Source organism: Branchiostoma lanceolatum, chromosome 4 (genome assembly GCF_035083965.1).
Source record: "Branchiostoma lanceolatum isolate klBraLanc5 chromosome 4, klBraLanc5.hap2, whole genome shotgun sequence".
NCBI classification, from domain to species: Eukaryota; Metazoa; Chordata; class Leptocardii; order Amphioxiformes; family Branchiostomatidae; genus Branchiostoma; species Branchiostoma lanceolatum.
Window position 1 is genome coordinate 3402715 of NC_089725.1, and position 24629 is coordinate 3427343.

At 40.9% G+C, this 24629-nt stretch overlaps 2 protein-coding genes across 6 annotated transcripts; one reads left to right on the forward strand and one right to left on the reverse strand.

The window, feature by feature from the left end:
- Positions 1-297: 297 nt before the first annotated feature.
- On the reverse strand, positions 298-3353 carry LOC136432248 (probable peptidyl-tRNA hydrolase). Its single transcript, XM_066423337.1, has one exon. It carries the CDS (start codon positions 3209-3211, stop codon positions 2546-2548), a length of 666 nt encoding a protein of 221 aa, XP_066279434.1. The 5' UTR covers positions 3212-3353; the 3' UTR covers positions 298-2545.
- Positions 3354-3411: 58 nt separating this feature from the next.
- On the forward strand, positions 3412-24451 carry LOC136432246 (protein MEMO1-like). 5 transcript variants are annotated; one of them, XM_066423334.1, is made up of 10 exons: positions 3412-3593; positions 4446-4676; positions 12529-12610; positions 13251-13319; positions 14172-14284; positions 15913-16024; positions 17024-17166; positions 18061-18137; positions 19684-19788; positions 20642-24451. In XM_066423334.1, exons 1-10 carry the CDS (start codon positions 3545-3547, stop codon positions 20774-20776), a joined length of 1116 nt encoding a protein of 371 aa, XP_066279431.1. In that variant the 5' UTR covers positions 3412-3544; the 3' UTR covers positions 20777-24451. The 5 variants fall into 5 exon arrangements, with proteins under 5 accessions (XP_066279431.1, XP_066279428.1, XP_066279427.1 ...); XM_066423331.1 differs by lacking the exon at positions 19684-19788 and having other exon boundaries at positions 3416-3593; XM_066423330.1 differs by lacking the exon at positions 13251-13319 and having other exon boundaries at positions 3416-3593.
- The last annotated feature ends 178 nt before the right edge of the window (positions 24452-24629 follow it).

Consider the following 24629-nt stretch of genomic DNA (forward strand, 5'->3'; position numbering starts at 1 on the left):
CACGGAGATATGAGGTCGTGGAACTCTTGTTTTATCCAGTCTCTGTTTTCATGTTTTAACTGTGCTCATACATTGTCATAGGACTGTATTGTAAAATCAACGTAATTCAGGTGTATGTATAAATACATATATTTCTGTTATGTTGATTCATATGAATAAAGATTGAAACATTAAATAAACCTGTCCAAATATATGCAGCTTGTACTGTTCAGTACAAGGAGGTTCTATCCTTGTTCAGTACAAGACTGGTGTGTTGCGATACACAGTTTGGCAGGTGTGCAATACAACAAACAGTGCTCATGTCATATTTTTTATATCATCATGTAATCATGTCAAATTCGAGTAGACAGAAGTGTATCAAAGATTCTCAATATTTCCAAGCTTGCCTGCATGTCTTGGGTTCTAATCTATGCCAGCTAGGTCCTAAAGACATTGCTTGTGCACATTTTCACTTGTTCAGTTTGAAGGCACCGTTGGCCCTGGTATGGGTTCATAGCCGGAAACCTGTCCTTAAATCCCTTTTTTTTATATTCCCCTTCCAGTGGGAAGGGGGATATACTGTTTTTGCTTGCCTGTTCTTCTTCTTCTTCTTTCTTCTTCTTTCTTCTTCTTCTGCCAAAAACCAAGTAGATGTGCGGTGGTAGCTCTACTAATGGTATTGCAGCAAGTTATATGTACCTTATGTTACAATGTACGGATGTTATATTTGAGATGTAGGTACCTATAGGAAAGGTGAATACACCTGACAATAAATTATGCTAATGAGGACATCATTTGCATAATTTATGCAAAAACTTGTATTGCGTTTACAGTAAAAGCTGCAGATGTCATATTTGAGATGTAGATAAATTTAGGAAAGGTAAACACACCTGACCATGAATTATGCTAATGAGGACCTCATTTGCATAATTTATGCAGAAACTTGTATTTCCCTTACCGTAAAAGCTACAGATGTCATATTTGAGATGTAGGTATCTGTAGGAAAGGTGAACACACCTGGACATAAATTATGCTAATGAGGACCTCATTTGCATAATTTATGCAAAACTTGTATTGCGTTTACAGTAAAAGCTGCAGATGCCGTATTTGAGAAGTAGATACATTTAGGACAGGTAAACACACCTGGCCATGAATTATGCTAATGAGGACCTCATTTGCATAATTTATGCAGAAACTTGTATTTCCCTTACCGTAAAAGCTACAGATGTCATATTTGAGATGTAGGTATATTTAGGAAAGGTGAACACACCTGGACATAAATTATGCTAATGAGGACCTCATTTGCATAATGTATGTATTTCCCTTACCGTAAAAGCTACAGATGTCATATTTGAGATGTAGGTATATCTAGGAAAGGTGAACACACCTGGACATAAATTATGCTAATGGGGACCTCATTTGCATAATGTATGTATATCCCTTACCGTAAAGACTACGGATGGCATATTTCAGATGTAGGTACCTTTAGGAGAGGTGAACACACCTGTACATAAATTATGCTAATGCGGACCTCATTTGCATAATTTATGCATAAACTTGTTTTTCCCTTACTGTAAAGGCTACGGATGAGATGCAGGTACCTTTAGGAAGGGTCAGAAAACCTGGCCATAAATTATGCTAATGAGTGCATTATGCATAATTTATGCATATCCCTAACCATAATAGCTACGGATGTCATATTTGAGATGTAGGTACCTTTAGGAAAGGCCGAACACACCTGGCCATAAATTATGCTAATGCCGACTTCCTTTGCATAATTTATGCAGAAACTTCGTCATATCCTTACAGTCAATGCTAAGGATGTCATATTTGAGGTGTAGGTAATGGGAGGGGAATATTCTGCATTTTCCCGAAAATGTTGCCATTCTAGTTTAATTTCAGAATTTCCTTCTGGCAGTTCAAATATCAAATCAGGGTTAGCTTGTTTTTTTGTTTTGTTTATGTGGCATAAATGATTCGAATTGAGGTAGGTGGACAAGTCATTTGGACATGATAATGGCCGAATTCACATAATTAATGGTGATATTTCACCACTCCCTTCTCTTGAATTTCGGTATGTAGATAGTTTAGGTGGAAACAAAAGTCTCTAACTGGTCCACCATCGGAAATACATTATAACTGAGAAGAGTCTGAGAAGGGTGTATGATCTCACCGACCGAAATACAGTCTATGCAGCATTATACTAGATGGTCAGAGGTACATCATTTACTATAATGCAGATTAGGTCTTCATTTATTAATACTTGAAGTTATAGTAAATGATGTACCTCTGACCAAGGAGGTTTTACAAAACCAGACGGCATGTGCCTCTAAATGATGCTTGGTAAAATTGTCTTTTTCACCCCATTAATTGTCTTTTTCACCCCACAACTACAAAGCATTAGACTGCCCTTACAAGCCTGGAATCACGATCTAGTAAAGGGATGAGCGGCCTAAATTGGAATATGACCTTCCTACCTGGCCGAATGGATCTACTCTACTCTACTCTAATATATGTAATGTTAGAGTCATTTTGACACCTTGCACATTTATAATAGAAAAGTGCCTTATTGTCGCCCAGCCACTGCAGACTTGTCCCTCAGCTGCATGACGAGAATGTCCACACATCTGTCCAGCATGGGCGCCACCTCCTCCTCCTCCTCTCGGCTGAAGCGACCGAGAACATAGGAAGTCACATTTTCCTTCGATGCCGGTCGCCCGATACCGACTCGTACCCTCCGCATGGCCGTGGAGTTCAGGCAACTTATGACCGAACGAACTCCGTTGTGTCCCCTCGCCGACCCCCCTTCCTTCAGTACACACGACCCAAGGGGCTTGTCCAAGTCGTCGTGAACCAAAATGACGTCTTCTGGCTTGACCTGGAATCTTCTAACGGTCCTGGCAACACTTTCTCCGTTCAAATTCATGAACGATCGTGGTTTCAGAACAATAACACAGTGGTTATCAAGAGTTGCAGTTGCGACGTCGCCGCCACAGTCTCTTGCTCTTCTCCAGTTCATGTTGTAGTGTCCAGCAAGCTTGTCCACCACCCTCATTCCCACGCTGTGCCTGGTGTCAGGCATACTGTAGTTACCCAGACCAACAATGACAGTCCTTGTAGGGTTCTGAAGCACTGCTGTGCTGATACTGATAGACTCTGGCATTGTCGGGGCACCCAGTCTGAAACGAATATTGCTAAAAACTTGCCTGAGAGCGTGGTACGACATCACCATCCTTTGGAATTCTCGGATGGTTACCAATGAAGAGACAACTACGATTCCTAAATTCACACAAATCGTCCGACCTTGCAGTGCAATGATGCAATTTTTGTCCACACATGCAGAAGTATCACTTCCGGTTGTGAGAGTCACTGCTGAAGAGCGCCTCTGGCGGTTCTACTTAGAACTGCAGTTGGCTATATCCCACAAGGCACCGCGTTCCGCCGCGCATGCCGACTATCTTCCGAGATTTTTTGTAGGCAGCAGCAGAAGGTGGAGAAGATTTTCATTCGTTTTAAGAAATATTTCGTTGTCATAGCGTCCAAAATTGGTCTTTGGAGCTCCAGGATGTCTGTTCGCAGAGCCACTCACGCCGGCAGTTGGTATACTTCCTCAGGTAGGTAGAAAAACGGACTTTCCTATAATTTTAATACCGGCCAGGGACGGTATGTGGTGTGATCATGATCATGAATAATTTTTTTGGGAGGTAACGTTAGTAGGCAGTCTTGTTCTGGTGTTCCCAGCGCACACAAAAGCCATAACGCCGTTTAACGCTGCTACAAAACCTTAGCAAACTGTCATGCATGAAAATTTTGCAATCAATCAAGGAGGTTTTGATTTTTGTCTTTTCCCTAACTTTTCCAGAGAGCCCGGCCCAGTTCCTAACTTCCTTTGTTTATTTTTGTTTGTTTGTGCCTCGAAAAAAAATGCTCCAATCGGCCATCAGGGCCGCTTTTCGTGGAGGTCGAGATTATGGCATGTCAAGGGGTCAACATAACAATAGATAACTAAATGCTTGGTCAACCAAGGTGACTCAAAATCTATTATAACAACTAGAGTTCCACGAACACATTATCTTCGCCAAATAATCAAGGCTTATCATGGAGAGTGATTAATATTTACGTGCTTATCACCCCCTGCAAATTTGATAATGCACCATACCATATTTTGGAAGTAATGATGGGGCGAATGAGTCCAGTCTAGATAGGGTTAAAAATCAATTGGTGGTAACATGACTAGTATATGTGTAGAGTGTGCTGATATATGTTATAACTGGTCATGAAAAAAAAGAGCTGGGCGCCTCTAAGCCCCCTGGGAAGATGGCCCTGTGATCCGTGACGTCGTCTTCTCGTGGCCGCGGAGAAATGGGGAGGGGGGTCTTCGCCGTCTCAAGTTCTGCCTCCTGAATGCCCAAGTCGGTTTTCATCTGTTCTATCTGCTTGCTAACGTCCAAGAGTTCGTTGTGCAGCTGCTCCGTCAACCTGGCGGCCGGTGTGGAGTGCCATCCGTGCTCGTCAGGCTCTTCGGTGGGGGAAAGTGCGAACCGCACCGGGGGCCTCGTTTTCCGTTTACCTGCTCCGTACATACTTGAAAGGTGGAGGGACGTCGTTTGTGGAGGTTGCTGGTCTCGGGGAGAAGGTCTGGGCGAAAGTCAAACAGGGAGTACGGGCGTCGGTGGAAAAAACTGGCGCGCAAAAGGGTAAATATCGCAGACTGATATCGATGTAGTCCGACTCGAACCAGATCGTGTCAAGCTCTGAGGCCCGGATACAGTTACTCTCGCCGCTCTCGTGTGCTCTCGCGGGATCTCGCCCAGTTCTCATGTGACAATTCCGTCATATGATGCGGCGACCGTCATCATATGTGCCTGACTAGTATATGTGTAGAGTGTGCTGATATATGTTATAACTGGTCATGAAAAAAAAATGAGTATGTTGATATTATATGGGCCACAAAGATTCGATATTGCAGTGTTGTAAGTTGAAAGTGATGATGAAAAGGTACAGTCAATATATATGAATAGAATAAATCTTTATTCCATATCATACACATTTTGAATGACATAGTACATGTACATGTGACTTTTCCGCATCAATTGCAAGCAGTGGTGCAGTTTTGGTGTAGTGTACTCTCCAAGCAGAGGAGTGGGTCTGGATTGTTTTTGACATGTTTTTGGGTGTTTTTGTCAGACTCTCTATTTTGTCCCCTTTTCGTTATGTCGCCAACCGTGTTGAACAAAAGTTCCTAAACTGAACGCGTTAAAAACCAGCAGGTCCCACACCTCTGCTTGGAGAATAGTTTATTCATTTGATCTACATGTACGTTTATGCAAGGCCATCTGTTAAAATGACCTGACACTGTCCCATGTCTCATTATGAAATGCAGTGGGTTAACAAACTTTCCTTACTAATTATGCAAATTAGCTCCTGATTTGCATAATAAGTCATTGATTATGTAAAGTACCATCTAAGCTCTCTACATACCAAACATCACGACGATCTGTCGACCCCTTCTCAAGTTATTCATGTCGGAATGTCAAAACAAAAACACCCACTGCAGTTCTTAACAAGCCGCTAGGGGGCCCAAATTTACAGAACTTATTTTCTGTGGCATGAACTATCTACCACACAAAAATCATGACCATAGCACTTTCAGAAAATATGCCCCTAAATTCTGAAGCTCCGCTGCAGTACCTTTGGTACTCACTAGAAGGCCCATTATCGAACTTGACCTTCCTTTCTGTTAACCCTACCCATCCACTAGATATCATACAGATCCATCAACAGCTTCTCGAGTTATGCTGGCGACATACAAATACACATCCACACAAAGCCCGCTGCAGTATTAACGGAAAATGCCAGGGGAACCATTTTGGAACTTGACCTCCGTTCACACAACAGCTACACACCTACAAAAAATCATGAAGATCCATCAACGTTTCCGTCACTTTTTTTGCCTACATACCAGTGTTCTCATTTCAATTTATGCTTGAGGGAAGATCATATCGAGCGCCGAAGGCGCGAGGCGTCGCGCCGGAGGCGTCACCATCCTAGGGTGGTCCGAAATTTTGGAATCTAGACCCTCAGAAACGCTATTTCCTGCATTTTGAGGGGCAAATTTCCCGGTAGAATAAGCTTAATTTAATGACATCTCTTTCGGTGAAAAATTACACAAGGGTTTCAAGCTTAATTTTGGGGGGAGGCGTGCCGTCATCGCGGTAAGAACGAACTGTTCACACACAAGCTACATTTCTATGTTGTATACAATCGGCAAAGAAAAGAAAATCAAACACAACAAAACTTTATTACGTATCTAAGTCCTACAAAAAATACACACAGAATAAGTCGGCAAAAATAAAATTTTTCAACACAGGAATTTGACACCCTTCTTTGAGAAAGAACGCCATAAAGACGTCCATTTTTTTCTCCCATGTTTTCCACGGTTAATTTCTCCGGTAACTGCACTGAATGTCTTCAAAAGTTGTCGATTCAAGCCTTCCAACAGCGGCTTCGTCGTGCGATCCTTGCGATCCCCGCCATTCCGCTAACATCTCGCAAATTCATGCTAAGCTGAAATCACGCGAGTAGCGAGACTCGCATGTCATTGGTCGGTTTTTCCTGACGCGACTGAGACGAGCACTGTGATTGGTGGAATAGAATATCTGACGCCTGTGTACCATTTCTTACGCGAAGAAAGCGCATGCAACTCAGCTGCCGTGGCTTGAAACTTTAATAATGTTTTACAGATTACAGAAAGCCTGGTAGCTATAGGAATATTTCTGAATTTTTAGGCTTCTTTGATAACAATAACTGACGGTGAACCGAGACGGACAAAACAGAAATAAACGTCAGCCCGATGCGACCAGCCAAAACTGTGGGGAGGGCGGCGAATGACGCCAAGTTTTTGGTGTGGCCACCAAATATCTACCACGGCGCTCTTTGTGTGTTGCTTGGGTTGTCGCCGGCGGGCATTATAAATGATCTAGATCACCCTCGTCGCGAACTTCCGGTGATCCTCTGGAGTTTTTGCAAAAATCTAAACTCTGTCTAAATATCTTTACACACCGATTTTTGTCCATTAAAAATGACGGGTTGGGCAAAAATTCTGTCCGTCATGAGCGACAAAAACCCGTCAAATGACGGGAGGACGGGCGCTGGCGAGAACACTGCTACATACAAACACAAAAAAATGCAAAGTCCGCTGCAGTACTGTTGAATAACGCAAGGTGAACCATTTTTGGACTTGACCTTCCTTTGCACAACCACTACACACCTACCAAAAATCATAAAGATTCATTGAAGCTTTCGTGAGTTATGCTTCTGACATACATTCAGACCCACCCAACAGATTTTTCAACCGAAAACATAATCTTCTCCGAGTACAAGTACTTGGCGAAGATAATAACTACAAAGAATAGATAAACAAGAGTTCTACAACCTCATACCTTCGCCAAATGATTTTAACCTAAATATGACTGACGTATTAGGAGTGTTTCTCATCAATTATAAATCATACCAGTTGATCGTTGATAGGATTGGATTGGAATGGATTGATCATCCCCAAACTACCTCCGGAGGTGGATTCAAAACAAAAGCGATCGGATCAATCCAATCGCGATCGGTAGCGTTCACACTGAAAAAATCCATCGCGATTGGATCAATTCAATCGCAATTATACTTCAATCGCGATTGAAAAAAATGAGTGTGAACGGGGTCTTAATGATGAAGGAAGGCAACAGATACTTATATTGCTGAGGGTGGAACCACTGGAATGGGATGGAGGAGCAATGAAAGAAAAGAACAACACAAACAACACTATATATCTAACGGATATGTTATTAGTATGAATAAACATTAACACACACAGACACATAGGGCCAATTTAGACACATTTTTCTAGATGTCTGGACTGCAGATATCTGGCAGGCGACAGCTTTTTTCTGCGTCTAAACAGGAATTTTATGGTCTTAATGAGCCAGAGGGGTTTTCCAGATGTCGGGAAAATATCAGCGTCAGGAGCAGGAGCTTTTGCCCGACAACTCAGCGGGAGTCCCCGACAGCTTCAGCACAGGTCTAAACAGAATGTGTTGGTCCCCGACATCTGGAGAACAGTTTTCTGGCTAATTAGCAGACTTGTGGGGATCAAGTGACCCATTTTAAAGTTAGCTTTGGCAACTGTACCATAATTTATTCTAAAGGGGATTTATCAAATCTTTTCTGGGAGTACGAGTTATTTTACGGTGCGTTACAGGCCAAGCTATCACGCATAAGGATAGAGCACAGAGGAAACCATTTCTTACAGTGATGATTGGTAAAATTAGGCCCTCAAAGATATCTTTGTGATTCTAACATTAGTTAACAAATGTCAGTGAAAGCACTACTGGAAGCCGAATTTTAGCTTGAAACAAAATTTATCACGATGTATCACTCCTGCATTCCAACTCCACGGGTGTCCTGCAGTACTTCCTGTCGGTGTGTGCCTCCAGACATCTCTGCCCAGATGTCGGCTGATTTAGGATTGGGCCATTAACACAGAAATGCACAAACCCATCATATATGCATGCACACAGGCCTGCCTAAAAACCACAAATGACCGCAACCCACTGCAAACGGGTATCATATGCTATGTACATGGGGCATAGACTGTATGTCACACCCTGGATACATTGTCTATGCAATTATGAATAAGAATTACAAAGAAAATCTTGATAGTTTACCTGTGACTGTGTGAGTTTTTCTAGTTATTCCACTCATATTGTGATAAAAATTGCCATATTGGATCGTCGGTGTTTGGGTCCTGCATGGGGAACTCCTTGATACCCTTTCTTGAACTTGACAGACGACTGGGCGATAATTGTCAATAAAATAGTGAATGTTGTTAGTCATAGATTATAGCATACACTGGGGTGCGAAATACCCGGTTGCGCAGTTGTGCAGCGCAACAATATTTCGGTTGGCGCAAGTTGATGCCAAACCCAACTAGTGCAGCGCGCAACCTCATATTTTGAGCCAAAGATCTCAATCCGAGCCCTGGAAGCTCACAAAAAGAAGAAGAAAACAGTGTCACTCCAGCGCTCGTGAGTGCGCCAACGCTACCGCGGATATCGTCGGTGAATTTTCTATCATGTTCCCACACCTGCGCCAGCGGTACAAAAACTATCCGTTCCTAGTGGCAAAGTTACCTATAGAAATAAAGGATATAAATTTCTCTCTTTTGTGATGTATTTGTTTGATTTGTAAAATTTAAAATGTTTCAAACGCCAGAAAATTTGCCGATAAGTAAATGAGCGCTAGCCGTGCGCTCCACCGGGTTCCGGAGGGCCGCCATGATGTTTGTACACCGCAGCAGAATGAAAAGCCTGTTTCCTGCGCTAATTTTTACACCTATTCAAGCGATGATTTTTTACGATCAAAAATCGATTAATCATTTCATTTTGAGTTTGATTCCCAAAAATATTAAATTTTCCTTTTGTTACCGGTATCATTTCAAAGCTCATGATCTGCCCGTCATTATGGTGCTACTTTCATTTTGCTGCGGTTCAAAATGCACAGCCGCGGATCAGAAAGCTTTCTCCATGCGGTCAGCCTGTCATTGGATGGCGGCGCCGCGCGGTCCTGACGCGCGAAATTTGAACTGCGCGTTTCAAAGGAACCGAAGATATTTGACTGGGCCGGCACAAACAGATCATTTTTGATACTATTGAGCAAGAATTGTTGTAGACAGAGGGTGGGGGTGAAAAAAAAAATGCCTGTGAAAATGTTGAACTTGATGCCAGCAGCAAAGTTTCAAATAATGGAATGTGACTTTATTTGTTTTGGTCATGAAACCAATAGATAAGTTTTAGATTATCTATTTATTTATTATTCAAGGTTATGTGAATCATTACTTGCCTTGTTCCAAGTCAAAAATACCATTGTGTATTTTTCAACTTGTTGAACATGAGGCACCATGGCCCCCGGATAGGGGCCAGCCGGGGAACCTATGCCCAATTTTTTTGAAAATATCACTCAACTCAAGCTTATGTCATTTTTAATGTCATCGCAAATGGTCAAGTGAATCATTGCTTGCCTTGTTCCAAGTTGAAAATACCATTGTGTATTTTTTCACTTGTTGAACTTGAGGCACCGTGGCCCCCGGATAGGGGCCAGCCGGGGAACCTAAGCAAAATCCCTCATACTAGTATCATTTCGTATGTAGGAACTTACTAGGAAGGTATTGAATGAATTGAATTGCCAATTGTTCAGCACCATCAATGTATGATTTTATCTTTTATGATCTATTTAAATACTTAATTCCTGGACCCGGTTGTTAACATTGATTATTAGGAGTATTACTTGGTGTGGCCTAAAGGATTGCTTGTGCTCCCGCCTTTTTTATAGTGGTGTGCCTATATTTTTGCTGATGTGCCCAATGTTGTTAGGTCAATGGGAACACAATATTATCTAATCTATATTTTGAACTATTAGTAGTATTAGATCTATATGCTACGTACGAGCTTAATTTGAAGAAATCGGTGAATGTTGGTGGAGCAACCTGAAATTTGGATGTGCAACCTAGCTTTTGCCCTAGGTTGCAACATGGGCAACCTGGAAAAAAAAGTATTTCGCACCCTGGCATAGCATAACTTTATCATTATCAACTCAAGTCATAATACTTGTATAAAGAGTGTTATTCAGCTCAAATACTAGCATGAATTCATTGATGACACAAGTCGTCTTGACCTCCTTTGACTTCAACAGCTGAGCCGTCGGCGTGGCGGGATCAACCAACTTTTAGAGGGGAGGACTAGGAGTATGTACGAGGGATCGTTTGTTTTGGCGGTTGGATGTATTCGTCAGCCTACAGTACTGATTGCGTTACAATTAACGGATAACGATAACGGTGTCGAAAGGATAACGTATGGATAACGGTAACGCAACGATAACGTAACGCAAACGCAATGTATCTCTTCATACTTGGAAATAAAAATGAGAAAAAAACGAAAAGAAGTAGACCTAATCACACTTGAAAACTCTAAGCATGATACATCTGTTTTAAATGTGATGTTGTGGCAAACAAAGGTCCTATCATTTCCTTTATTTACCTTTGAACTCCTCCCCTCAAGTCAATTATTGCTGATTACACAGTACTGGCTTTTCTTTTCAACCCAGAGCAATGTGATTGGTCAGTGGGCTTGGTCAAGGGTGGGGACTAGGAAATCGCCGCGTTGCCCGCCAGCACAGGCTTAAAGTTTAAAGTTTAGAACATAATAGAATAATATGAAACTAAATTGTGCATCTAGTATTATTCATTGGGACATCAGTGGGATGCTGTAGCTATGGCCATACTACTATGTCCATGTGTTTCTGGTTGTTTTAGGAGCAAACTTTGTGGAAAATATCGACTTCAGTACACTATGACACAACATTGATTTAGACAAAAAAGTGTTCCTCACAAACGGTTAGCCAAAGAGATTTTAGGAAGTTGCCTTGTAAATAATTCTGTTTAGCAGGAAGCGGATGTTACATTTGTCTTATAAACCAGCAAACAACCATGTAGTGTAATTTTCCAACGACACTCAACAGTTTCAATAAGATACAGAGAATTTTTGACGTTGGCATCTACGAAGGCAGGGTTATTGAAGCTTTTCAGACAGTGTTCTGAATACGTAAGTCAGTCAGTTTTTTTAGGTATTCATTTGCATAATTGATATCTACCGATATTCCTCTCTTTCTCAGTTACACATGTCACATGTTTGAGTCATATAATGAAATGCAGCAGATTTATAAACTTTCCTCATTCTGTATCTGTATCTGTATCTATATAGCCTGTATAACCGCCATTCGGCGTAACACACCAGCTTCGCAGGCACGCGGCGCGGCAGCAGCTGGTTATATTACACCGAACGACCTGTCACGTCTAACCTTCGCATATCTAACTGCATGCATTGTTTAAAGCTATCTAATGAGGATGCTTCCACTGTACTTGGTTGTAACGAGTTCCACTCTACGATCGTTCATTGATTATGCAAATCAGATCCAGCATCAAGTACAGTATCAAGACAATCCATCCAGGCATTCTTGAGTTATCGTGTTGACAGATGGAAGGACACACGCAAAAATGCTGACAAAAATATAACCTTCTCGGCGAAGGTAATAGATCTAACACATTGTCAAATAATGAAAACATGACAGATGTAATTTACCCATATGTTGGGTAACATTGAACCAACTAAAGCAGTAGTAAAGGCATTCCAAGTGAAACAAAATAAAACTTACTATCTCATTTATGATTACTAATAGTTAATACCTTGTTGTTGATTACTTTCATCAAGGAGAGGCTTTCGGCATGTGCCAGTGTGTGTGTGTGTGTGTGTGTGTGTGTGTGTGTGTGACTGAGTGTTTGTGTGCGTGTGTGTGTGTGTGTGAGTGGGTGCATGTTTGAGAGAGTGTGTGTTGACAGTTGAGTGTGTGTGTGTGATTAACATAAGATTATTTAGATATATCTATGTGGGCATTTGTCTACAAAATGAGGAACAAGTCTGATTATGTGCATTCTTCCATTTGCTGCAGTTCAAGATCTGAATGACCAGCTCGAGGGGTGGCTTGCTGCTGCCAAACCAACGCTGTCTCCGGCACGGGCCATCATAGCACCGTATGTGCATCTGTATCTGTATTGTTCAACTGGTGCAACCATCCTTTGGTCCAGCATATGGAAGCGACTGGTTCTATTATTACATTGAATTTCAGTTCAAGCATTGTTAAAACCTAGTGGGGATGTCCCTTTGGTACAAAACAGTACAGTCAAAACTGCCCAAGAAGACCACCCAGGGGACCAATTAATACTGGTCCATGTGAACAGGTGGTTACTACAGACAGAAATCTTTGTTTCAGTTGGAAAAATTATCTAAGACTAGGAAGAGACCACATTGGCAAGGTAGTTCTTATGTAGTGATGGTCACTTGAACAAGTTTGACTGTATTGAGTTCCAGCTTATGATACAGTGTAGCTCTTGGAAAAATAATTGTGACATATTTGACTCTTGTAAGTTGTAAGGGCTGTGAGGTTGCAGTTCAATACTTAAAATTATGGATTATCAATATATACAGAAGTTGCGGTGAAGCAGTCTGGCCATAAAACAAGTGTTGTGATGTGCATGTTTAAATGCATTGGTAGAAATTACGAATTCTTAATTTTTTTTTCATTTGGACTGCTATATACATGATACAGTAATATTTCATGGCCTGATTGGACAGTTAAGTGTTATATGACTCAGGGATATTTTTTCTGCCCAGTCATGCAGGGTATGCCTACTGTGGGGCTTGTGGAGCACACGCCTATCGACAAGTGGATCCCAGGAACATGTGAATATATAATAAGCATCTGTCGTCATCTGAACAATAAAAGAAATATGCACATTTGGCATGTGCAAGGACAGTAGCAAAGTTTGGAGGGGTTTACAATTCCTCTGGGTTTACGGATATGCAGTTATAGCTTATAGATGGATGTCCTACAGCGTAGGATTAACTTTGACAGTACTACAGCTAGAGATCAGCACCCTTCTTTAGCAGGGTCCAATCGCTTGGCAATAAAGCCTTCAGTATCGACCCTGCTCTTCTGGCCCAAGGTTAAGGTATTGGTGACGTTACTGACAGTTACTCATGAATAATCAATGAGCTAGCCTTATTTAGCACAAACAGCTGTTATTTTGTTCTGAACCCAAAGTACCGATGTAAGACGTAACCTGATTGGCTGATAGTTTCCCAGCGACCTTTGGAGATTTCCACAAGTCTAGCTTGTGGCAATCCTCTGATTGGCTGAAAGCTGTTAAATGATGACGTCACCGATACCTAAAACGTTGGGCCAGAAGAGCAGGGTCGATGCAGGAGGCTTTGTTTTCGAGCGATTTGACCCTGCTAGAATTGATTGGTATATTGCAGTAGATCTCAGTAAATTTCCTTCGTTCATATCTCTTTCTTTGGTCTAGTATTTAGAAGACTGATGAACAGACATATACTTTTAGTATATCATGATTATATTCTATTTGATCAATACTACAACAAGGCAACCCCAATTCAGTCAAGCTAACTATTGGGTACTACAACAATCTTGAAACACACACACAATGTCTGACCTTAAATGATAGTTTTGGCATTTGAGATTTTGGCATAAAACAAGGTATCTATTGTAAGTGATAGTGGGTTTTTTCCTCTTAGCAAGCGTGTATTCATCCTCGGACCATCCCACCATGTCCGTTTGAGTGGCTGTGCGGTGACGGGGACTCACACGTACAACACGCCTCTATACGACCTCGTCATAGACACAGGAAGTAAGTATTCAGACTTATTCAGCATTCCTGATGAACTGGGCTGCATAAGTCATCCCTTGAGGAGGAGCACAAATTGTCATCAGAAAATGTCCATTATATACTGATATCAGGACCCAAAATGCATTATGTATGCAAATCTTGCTTGATTTGTTCACATTTTCCATCTCTGATTGGCTTTTTTTTGGTGCTACGGCAGGTGGGCTTCAAAAATCTACTACACCAGGCCTTGCCATTGCAGGCTGCAACAACAGCTTGTTTCTACATTGTTCTTGAAGAAAACAGGATGTTTGCACAATGTTCTCCAAAATTAATATTCCTTTGGATTATTACAATCACACTGTGATATTTCATTTTCTAGTGCCGCTTTCAGTACATTCACTGTGTATTTTGGACAATGCCATTGTGCAGTGGTGAGGGATACTTCTGGGTAGCGCAGATTTAGAGATGACATTTACACTTGACTGAAAGTTGCACAGGGGGGAAAGTATACATAGACATACATGTAGACTGCAGGGTGCACCGAGGCATTTGATCATAGAGGCCCCCTACATGAAATCTGCTGCTATTACTGTACAAAGTTGGCCTTCTGTAAATGTACCTGACCCCTACGCTGTGAAAAAATCCTGGCAACCATCCTGGACTGCAACAAGAGCAATGAGGAAGACATCATATTCATGTATTCTGTGATTTCATTCCATACCACTGCTGTCTGATTGGCAATGGCTTAAAATCTTAAAATTTTCACCCTCTCCACAAAAAACACCACACCCTTTTACGTGGTACATTGCACTATCAACATTTACCCACACTGCTGTCAACATGAACCCACACTGCTGGCAAAATTAACAAACCCACACACACACTCACGCACTCATGCACGCACACACACACACTGTTTGTGTTTCCAAATTTTTGTGCTCAGCATAACCCAAGAACCTCTGGGTGGATTAGGATGATACATGTATTTGGTATGTGGGTAGGTGTTGGGAACGCAAAGGTCAAGGTAAATTTTGGGCCCCCTGATATGTGACTTTGGTGCTGCTGCAGAAATTGCGTTTTTAAAATCTTTTGACCTGGATGTGCTATCGTCTTGATTATTTGGTGGTAGGTAGTTTTGATTTAAAGAAGAAGTGCTGTAGGTTTCGGCCCCCTAGCAGCTTGCTCTGGAACTGCAGGGGCGTTTTTGTCAAGGAGAATAACTGAAGAAAGGAATGACCGATTTCCATGATATTTATTATTCAGGTAGTTAAGACAAAAATGTACACTATAAAATACAAATTATGCAAATATGGACATAATTTGCATAATTGATTAGGAAAATCTATATTTGCAATGGTTTCCATTTTTTATAATAGGACTCAAATATATGTACCATATGAGGTTTATGGCAGGTGGATCATTAATAGATAGCAATTATGCAAATAGATGCCTAATTTGCATAATTAATACTAACATGTAACCAAGTGGTTAATGGTTGGACTGTCAACATTGTGACCTGTGTGAGTTAATCAAAGCACAGATTATGCAAATGTAGAAAGCATTTGCATAATCAGAATATTTCATGGTGATATGAGGTCTACAAACTCTTGTTAGAGTTGTGGCTTAACCTGTTCATGTTTGTGTAAAAGTCACCCAGGAGCTCCTGCAGACAGGGCAGTTTGAAGTGATGGACATCACCACTGATGAGGATGAGCATAGCATTGAGATGCACCTGCCATATGTGGCCAAAGTCATGGAGAGGTATGGGGCAGAATGACAGCAGGAATGAATGGACAGGTGCAGAGAGGGAGGGAGGGAGGGAGGGAGGGAGGGAGGGAGGGAGGGAGGGAGGGAGGGAGGGAGGGAGGGAATAGGGAGGGAATAGGGAGGGAGGGAGGGAATAGGGAGGGAATAGGGAGGGAGGGAGGGAGGGAGGGAGGGAGGGAGGGAGGGAGGGAGGGAGGGAGGGAGGGAGGGAGGGAGGGAGGGAGGGAGGGAGGGAGGGAGGGAGGGAGGGAGGGAGGGAGGGAGGGAGGGAGGGAGGGAGGGAGGGAGGGAGGGAGGGAGGAATAGTAGAGTTTGATGGGTGATGGAGGGACAGATTAATGACTAAATGATGAATGAATGAGTTGAATGCAAAACGTTCACGGGTTTCAGTCTTTTCAAAACATGAAGCAAGAAGTTCTGAAAATATTTTCATCAGTTTAGTAGAACATGATATATATAGGATATCGCAGTTTTCTTTTTCACAACCAGGAAGACTGCAATATCTTATAAAGCAAGAAGATTTTACCGGTATAACTCCACTCACTATGAACAAGGGTGAGCTTGCCAGTGTATGGTTTCTGGCCAATAGAGTGGTGGCTCTACACTATTAACATTGACATGTGAATTGCTTATTGCGGTAACATTTATTAGCCTTTTGAAAGACATTCAAATTATTATTGCTCTCATACTAAGGTCATTTGATTTTAATGTCACTGCACAGGTTATAGTGACAGATGAATTCATTTGACAAAATTGACGGAAGGACAAGAAACATCAGTGAAAACAATAATTATCATTCTCCCCCATGGCATACAAGTATGCTTTATTATAGTACTGTTGAATCCTGTGCACAATCACAAAATGACACTAGCCCCCAATCCAAAAATCTCATGATCTCTACATGACACAATTTACGACATAGATTCATTCAATGTACCAAGCACATCTCACTGAACTGTATTTAATATGTTATTCATGTTCTTTTCCATACAGTAAGAAGGACCAGTTCACTGTGGTGCCAGTACTGGTGGGAGGGCTGTCTGTGGACCAGGAGGCCAAGTATGGCCGCCTCTTCAGCAAGTACCTGGCAGACCCTCAAAACCTCTTTGTTATATCCTCAGACTTCTGTCACTGGGGTGAGGCTTGCCGCTAGATAGCCTTGTCCTCTTTGTATAACTGTTAACGTTAGTTCACCTAAAACCGGGAGTTAATTGAAACCAATCTGACAGAGGAATAAACCATCTTTTTATCCAGTTATTCTGTCAATATCATAGATTACCTTTGTCACCTCTGCTATATAATGTTATATATTCTCGCCAGTTGTGCTGATACCATAATATTGAAATTTAAAACTACCATTCGTCGCACTCGGAATGAACGTGCACTCAGACTAGTGCTAACATTTTTCAGGGAGAGAGGATTTGTCATGATTATCTTGCCGCTAATTACCTTTATACAACAGCTATTGTTCCATCCTTTGCTTAAAGAGAGTGCTAAGGAGATAAACGTGTCCAAGAAAAAAACAAAACAATGACAAAGCGGCCGCAATGCACGCATCAGCCCTTCGTTAACAACACGTTTGTTGAGTAAGTAAAACATCTGCTCAAAATCGATTTCACCACCATGGCAACTTGTGCATTGTTCATATTCCTAAATACCGTTTTTGAAAATCCTGGGTTTATATTACCCTGTGGGTTTATGTTACCCTGCGGGTTTATGTGAGCTAACGTTATATGAAGTTGATAATGTCAATTGATAAGAGGCAAAAGGTATCTGTTGGTACTGGTGTCTAAAGATTAAAGTACTGTAAATGCAGAAAAATTCATGGGGATTTAATGTCGCGATAGGGAGAGTGCTCGCAGTGGTTTTGAGTTCACGTTTGAAACAATAGAAGCGCAACAGTCACACAATGGAATGGGTTTTCGCGGTGGTTTTAGGTTCGCAAACATTTCTGCATTTACAGTAACGGATGCATTACTTGGTCAAGATGACTCAGTGTCTGTAACCCAATTTGATTTTTATGTTTTCAGGTCAACGTTTTAAATATGCTCACTATGATAGATCTCAAGGGGATATCTACCAGTCCATAGAAGCATTAGATAGAATGGTAAGTTGAATCCATGACATTGTGTACATACAACACTGGCCTTGATGCCAATCTAGTTAGTTTTCTGGGAACGGAGGCTAATACAACACATACGTACTGTTTTTTTGAAGTTTGTTATAGTGGATGTACTTGAACAAAGTATAGACCAGTTAATGGGTCATGCCAAGTGTTGTATTGATTAAAGGGGGCACACCCCAGTGTTATAGGGTTCAATTTGAGTCTTGCGACCGTTTCTTCCAAGGAATTATTCTGAAGCAAGTAACTGTATAGGGTGAAAGGATATCCCTTCAGTGTCAAGACCAACTGAGTTTTGTTTCTTCAACCTCTCAAATTTTGGTGAATTAGAAGGAAAAAAACATTATTTTCATGTCAAAAGTAATGCACAAAATTGGGCAGTTTCACATGGGATAAAACCCATCGAAAATCAGAATGAGAAAAACCTTGCATATAATCAAGCTAATCATAAAGAAAATTCTAGTATTAGTTTTTGATATCATCCATGGCATGAGGCATAGTGACGTCACCCATAGAATGCTACAAATAGACGCATCGATCCCAAATACACCTCAAAGTAAGGCTGGCTTGACTTTTGAGGTGGTGTACCAGATATGCAAAACAAACATACAAACACTAGAATGGCCGTCATTTGCCCCGGAGCAAATACAGCATGTTTCGCCAATACCCCTCCCCATGCAAAAATGGGCTGTCCCAAAATAATACCTGGGCAAATTGAAATATAATGAAATGATTACAAAAACAACAAAAATTGGAACAGCCCATTTTGTCAGTTTGCCTGGCTTACCTTTATTTTAACAGGTGACCTCATAAGCATAATTTATGGCCAGGTGTATTTACCTCTCTTAAAGGTACCTACATCTCAAATATAACTTCAGAACCATGTACAAGGTACATATAACTTTCTGCAATACCATTGGTAGAGCTACCACCTCACATCTACTTGGATTTGGGCAGAAGACGAAGAAAAAGAACACAGGCCAGCAAACTGGGCTCCGGTGACGTCCCATGAGGAGCGCTCCTGGGGAAAGTAGGTCATCCGCCCGCAGGCCTGTCAGTGCACAAAATAACCAAAAATTCCATCAAAAAAATGCAAAATAAATCATTTTGAAGTAGTGTATGCCAAAAAAAATAATGGGGTCCTTTGGGTAAATATCCAATGCATAACTAAACCAAATTTCAGGTCCTTAGGTTTCAACACCACGGCACTGGAGGCCATAATGTGCGACTTTTGTCTGAAAATGACCAAAAAACCTTGATAAAATCATTTTAAAAACGTATATCAAAAAAATGAAAAAAGTGTCTAGGGGTATACACTTACTCTACCTGCATACCAAATTTCAGCTAATTTGGTCGACGGACGACCGAGATTAATCGATTTGAAGATTTGACAGGAGAAGGAGAAGAAACCTGACAAAAACAATATGTTTCGTTGGCGAAACATAAAAAATGACACTGTGTAAGTGTAAATGTGCATGTACTAGTCTACCGTCATTTTCATCTAGAAAATATTTTTCTTTGTAATGTCCAGGGCATGGACATAATAGAGCACCTGAACCCTGCTGAGTTCACATCCTACCTCAGGAAGTATGAGAACACCATCTGTGGGCGCCACCCCATTGCAGTGCTGCTAAATGTAAGACCCACTAGATGTGCTTCATTCTGATGTTGAATGCAATTTTATCTCCATGAAAAGTGGAGATATAGTTTTGGTTGTGTCTTTGTGTGTGTGTCTGTGTTTACAGACTAATATTGTAGTCAGCATACCTCAAGAACCTCTGAATGGATTATGATGATATTTGGTATGTGGGTAGGTGTTGGGAAGATGAAAGTCAAGGTTGATTTTGGACCCACCCTAGTATGTTGACGAGGTTATTCTGATGAAATACATGTGTAGCTGTACTCTGTGTTTCATTGCATCCTGGGATAAGGTGTGTGTGTCACGCGTATTATATTGCGTGATCACATCATATGTTTTGATGTTAATGCCTACAATCTACAATTGAAGGATGATTAGAAGCTTGGGTGTGATTTTAGTGCTTTGCATTGATTTCTGGAGTGTATATCAACTTTTCATGTATCAATTTGTTTGCAGTGTTACGTTGTGATGTTGTCACTAATGAGTGTTTGGTGCGCTTTGGCGCAAACCTCCCTGTGAGTTAACCCAGATAAAGATATGAATTACTCATAAGAAACATGATCTACAAATCTTGAGACACAAGACACATTTTCACACTTTGTGTAGGGTTTTGGCATGTGACATGACAACCAGCCACCATGATGGTTCTGAACCTAAAGGAGTCAAACCTATACATTTGCATGTGTATTAATGACGCTATTGAGTAATTGTTGTAACAGTTGCATCTATACAAATGTACCAGGCAACTTACAGGTTTAACCATCCAGCATTGCAGACAACACACCATATAGTAACGTGAGTGCAAACACCTTGATACTCATTCCAATTGGTTCTCTCCATCTCTTTGTAGGCTGTCAAGTACTTGAAGACTGCCAACAGCCACACCCTCTCTCTTCGGTTCCTGAACTACGCACAGTCCAGCCGCTGCCGCCGTAAAGAGGACAGCTCTGTTAGCTATGCTGCTGCTGCTCTCGTGGTCCATTGATGATGACTATAACCATAGTCCTTTGCAACAAATTGGCCAAAGTTAAAGTATTGGGCGAGTAGAATATGTCAGTTAGATTAGTAGACCTAGAGTTTGGAAGGAATTTTTCTCTACTGTTCTAAGTTATTTCAGCTGTTTGTGTACTGTTTTATTTTCATATTCCGAATATTATTGGTGCATGGTATTGTCACACGGTTACAGTACTATGAAGATCATTTAGGAGGTAGAAAGATACCATTACGCGTTCCTTAAAATTAGCTCTTTCACCTTCCACATTTACGTATATAGCAATATAGTCTCTGTGTTGGGTACAATGTAGCTTTTCTGTTCTTTTGTCAAAATATCATCACAATATGGGTTTCCTGTTCTTACCTAAACTCTTCTGCTCTTGTGATTGTATTCCACAAAAGCAGTCAGTGGGCATGCAGCAATTCAAATGCTGTTTAACATACATGTATTTACCTTTAATGTATTGGTCCTCAAGCCTTCTCATTGCAAAGAATGTTATTGAAAGAGAGTAACACAAAGCATGTTTTATTATGTGGACAGTTTAAGCCAATATTGCTAGGAGTTAAAAGTTAACAGACTTTTACAATTGATTGCAACAACTGTGTAAAAAAGTTGAAGTGAACCATTTAAAGAAAGTTAAAAGAAAATAGACTACTAACCAACATTGTTTGTAGAGCCCTTCCTTTTTGATGGTGTAAAAGGAGTTCATTAGATTATGTATGACCACAATTTATAGTTAGAATGAATAGATGAATTTTATTGCTCAACAATTGTACATGGTACAATGTATGGAATGATATTCAAGGAGAAGAATGTTGGGATTAAAAACCAAATGCTCAATGGCATCCAAAACATTTGTTTGAAGTATTGTTGGGAAATACAAGGAAGTCGGACACAACTTCATCTTGGTAAGAGTTGTGAACAAAAACAGAATTTTTTTTGCATTGACTGCCAATTCATGATAATGAAATCTCTCCCAAGTAATATATAATTCCCAACAGTAAAAGTTAAGGAGCAGTCACACATGTTTCGACAGGATTTTCAGTGAGACTTTGACAGAATCTGCTATCGACAAGGGTCGTTGGCAACCTTTCCATAAAAAACAGCTGATTCAATAGCTCCTGTTACAAAAAGTACACTGCCACATACAACATCGCCTTTTTCAACCAACTTATTTCTTAAGCTAGTTATAGTATATGTTTTTAGTGTTAGAATCTTGGTCTATGCCATATTTTAAGTTTCTTACTCAAAATACTGGGATGTGCACTTCTGTTCACCTAAAATTAGTTATGTGCACAAGTTTTTACTTTGGTTGCACCAGTGCAACTACATCTAAGCAACTTCCTTTATACCAATCCCAAACTTACTCTATCACAGTCAACAACTTATTGACACTATTTCACAGATGGCTTAGCCTGCTCAGTATCATTACCAGTGCTTATAATGCAATGCTAAACTTTTTTCCAACACTAAGGTATTCACGGATCGAATTTTCGATGACCACTGTCGCCTTCTTCAGGATCAATAATGACCAATCACTGCCGAACGTAAACTCGCGAGAGTTATGGACACGTGACTTTATTGACACGTGTCATTGCGGATACGTGACGTCAGCAATTGGTCAAACGTGCCAGGAAGTTTGTAACGCCCACTGTCTCTGTTGAGTGACGGCTGGAGTGCCCTGATGTATATGGCCTCCTTTATACCTCTCATAAAGTAGTCCTGCTCAGTGTCCAGTATTCTGACTTTGTCCAGCGAGACGGTATGGCCCGGAGATTCAATGTGGATGTGTTGAGAGACTTCAGACGAATGCGAGCTGGGGCGTTTGTGTTCAAGGAATCTGGTTCTCAACGTATAAAGGAGGCCATATACATCAGGGCACTCCAGCCGTCACTCAACAGAGACAGTGGGCGTTACAAACTTCCTGGCACGTTTGACCAATTGCTGACGTCACGTATCCGCAATGACACGTGTCAATAAAGTCACGTGTCCGTAACTCTCGCAAGTTTACGTTCGGCAGTGATTGGTCATTATTGATCCTGAAGAAGGCGACAGTTGTCGTCGAAAATTCGATCCGTGAATACCTTAGTGTTGGAAAAAAGTTTAGCATTGTATTATGATTACAACCAACACAGATGAGCTTTCATTATTACCAGTGCTTGAACTTGCAGGAGGGCATGCATTACACGGCTGTGATTGACAAAGCACCTAAATTTGAGGCTCAAGTTGAACTGTCAAAGTTCACTGATCTCCCGTTGTGACGCCCTTCTTTTGCAAGATAGTGGTACAGTCTGGATATGGGCCATGTCTGTGTGTTACTGCCAATCTGTTATGACATGAAAGGCTTAAATGAGGTGGAAATATTGTTGCTTGTGATGGCACAAAAATCTTGTCATGATTTTGACCAAGTTCCCTCATTTTTAACCCCCGGCTGCAATGTTTTTTGCTATCAGGTACTTTTAGGTGTGTTGTCTTGTTATACATATTCATCACAGTATCTGACGGATGTTTGGTCAATGATGCACAGAATTTTTACACAGAATATTATCCTCATATATGTGAGCATGACCTTATACGGATACGTTCCGATGTTATGTGGTATCAATCCAATATCAGAGCTCATCCAGGCCACCCCGATTGTTTTTTCTTGAGTCTCTTACATTTTTGATTAAATTTAATCAAGAGATAAGAGAGAGCTGGGAGGAATAGTCACTACTTGGAACTGTCTGTACAACTGAAGTGTGGGCTGCCCTTCAGAAATCTGTTTTCATATTGATATTATATTCCAGATTAGCAGTTTATTTGTTCTGGTTTTTGATCAGGCCTGTCTCCAGGACCTGTCCAAGGATGGAAATTTGTTTGTTGGGATGGGAAAAAAATGTCACCTTGTCCTAAGAATGGGAACTTCATGACATGATGTTGATAAAAATGCATTTTTGTAGGCTTAAGATGACAGATTCAACAACGAAATATTGAGAGGGATGGCTACAGCCCTGGGTTTGATAAACAATGTGTGTGTCAATTTAGATTACTTTTAATTTAGAACCTGCAGTATCATAAGGAGGTCCTTCAAATGTGTGCAGTAATTCCACTTTAACCATCCTGTTTTTTTACATTGAGTGCATTGTATAATGGCTAGGGGTGGATACCAGTACAGAAAATTCAGGTCCAGGTATAGTCCAGGTCCAGAGGATCAGGTCCAGACAGATATTTTGAAGACCAGGCACAAGTACTGTGAGTGTTACAGATTACAAGTGCTACAGATTGTATGCTACAATTTGAGCAATGGATTGCAATACTTTGTGTCATGTGTATTGATACATTTTCCTTACAGTTACATGAGAAATGAATTTGATGAATCAAAGGGAGCAAGTCCAATCCACATTATTTGCCCAATGGCATTTAAATGACCCACTATCAGAATTTTAAAATGTGTAGCATGATTAAGAAGTCTAGCAAAAAAAAAAGAGAAAATGCTTGAAAATTGTATGTGCTTGTATGTGGTAGCTGCAATTGTTGCTTATATTACATTGTACCTATTCCGTTGAACGCCTTACTGAACGCTCTTGTTTGTATGTGGGTATAATAGGTCCCCTGCAGTTTTCTCAATATTGTAACCATTTGAATGGCCATGTAGAATTCAAATTAAAGAACATAAAAATGAAACGTTTGGAAAACAGTCTGTTTCTTCTTTATCGATTAGAGATCTAACATTAATGAATTAGACCATGGTTATTTTGCTAACAATGTATTAGGAAATCGTGTGCATCTCATACATTGCCATGACCACACCGAGAGTAGTTACTTTAACCTGTTTAGACACAAGTCTTACAACCAAATCAAA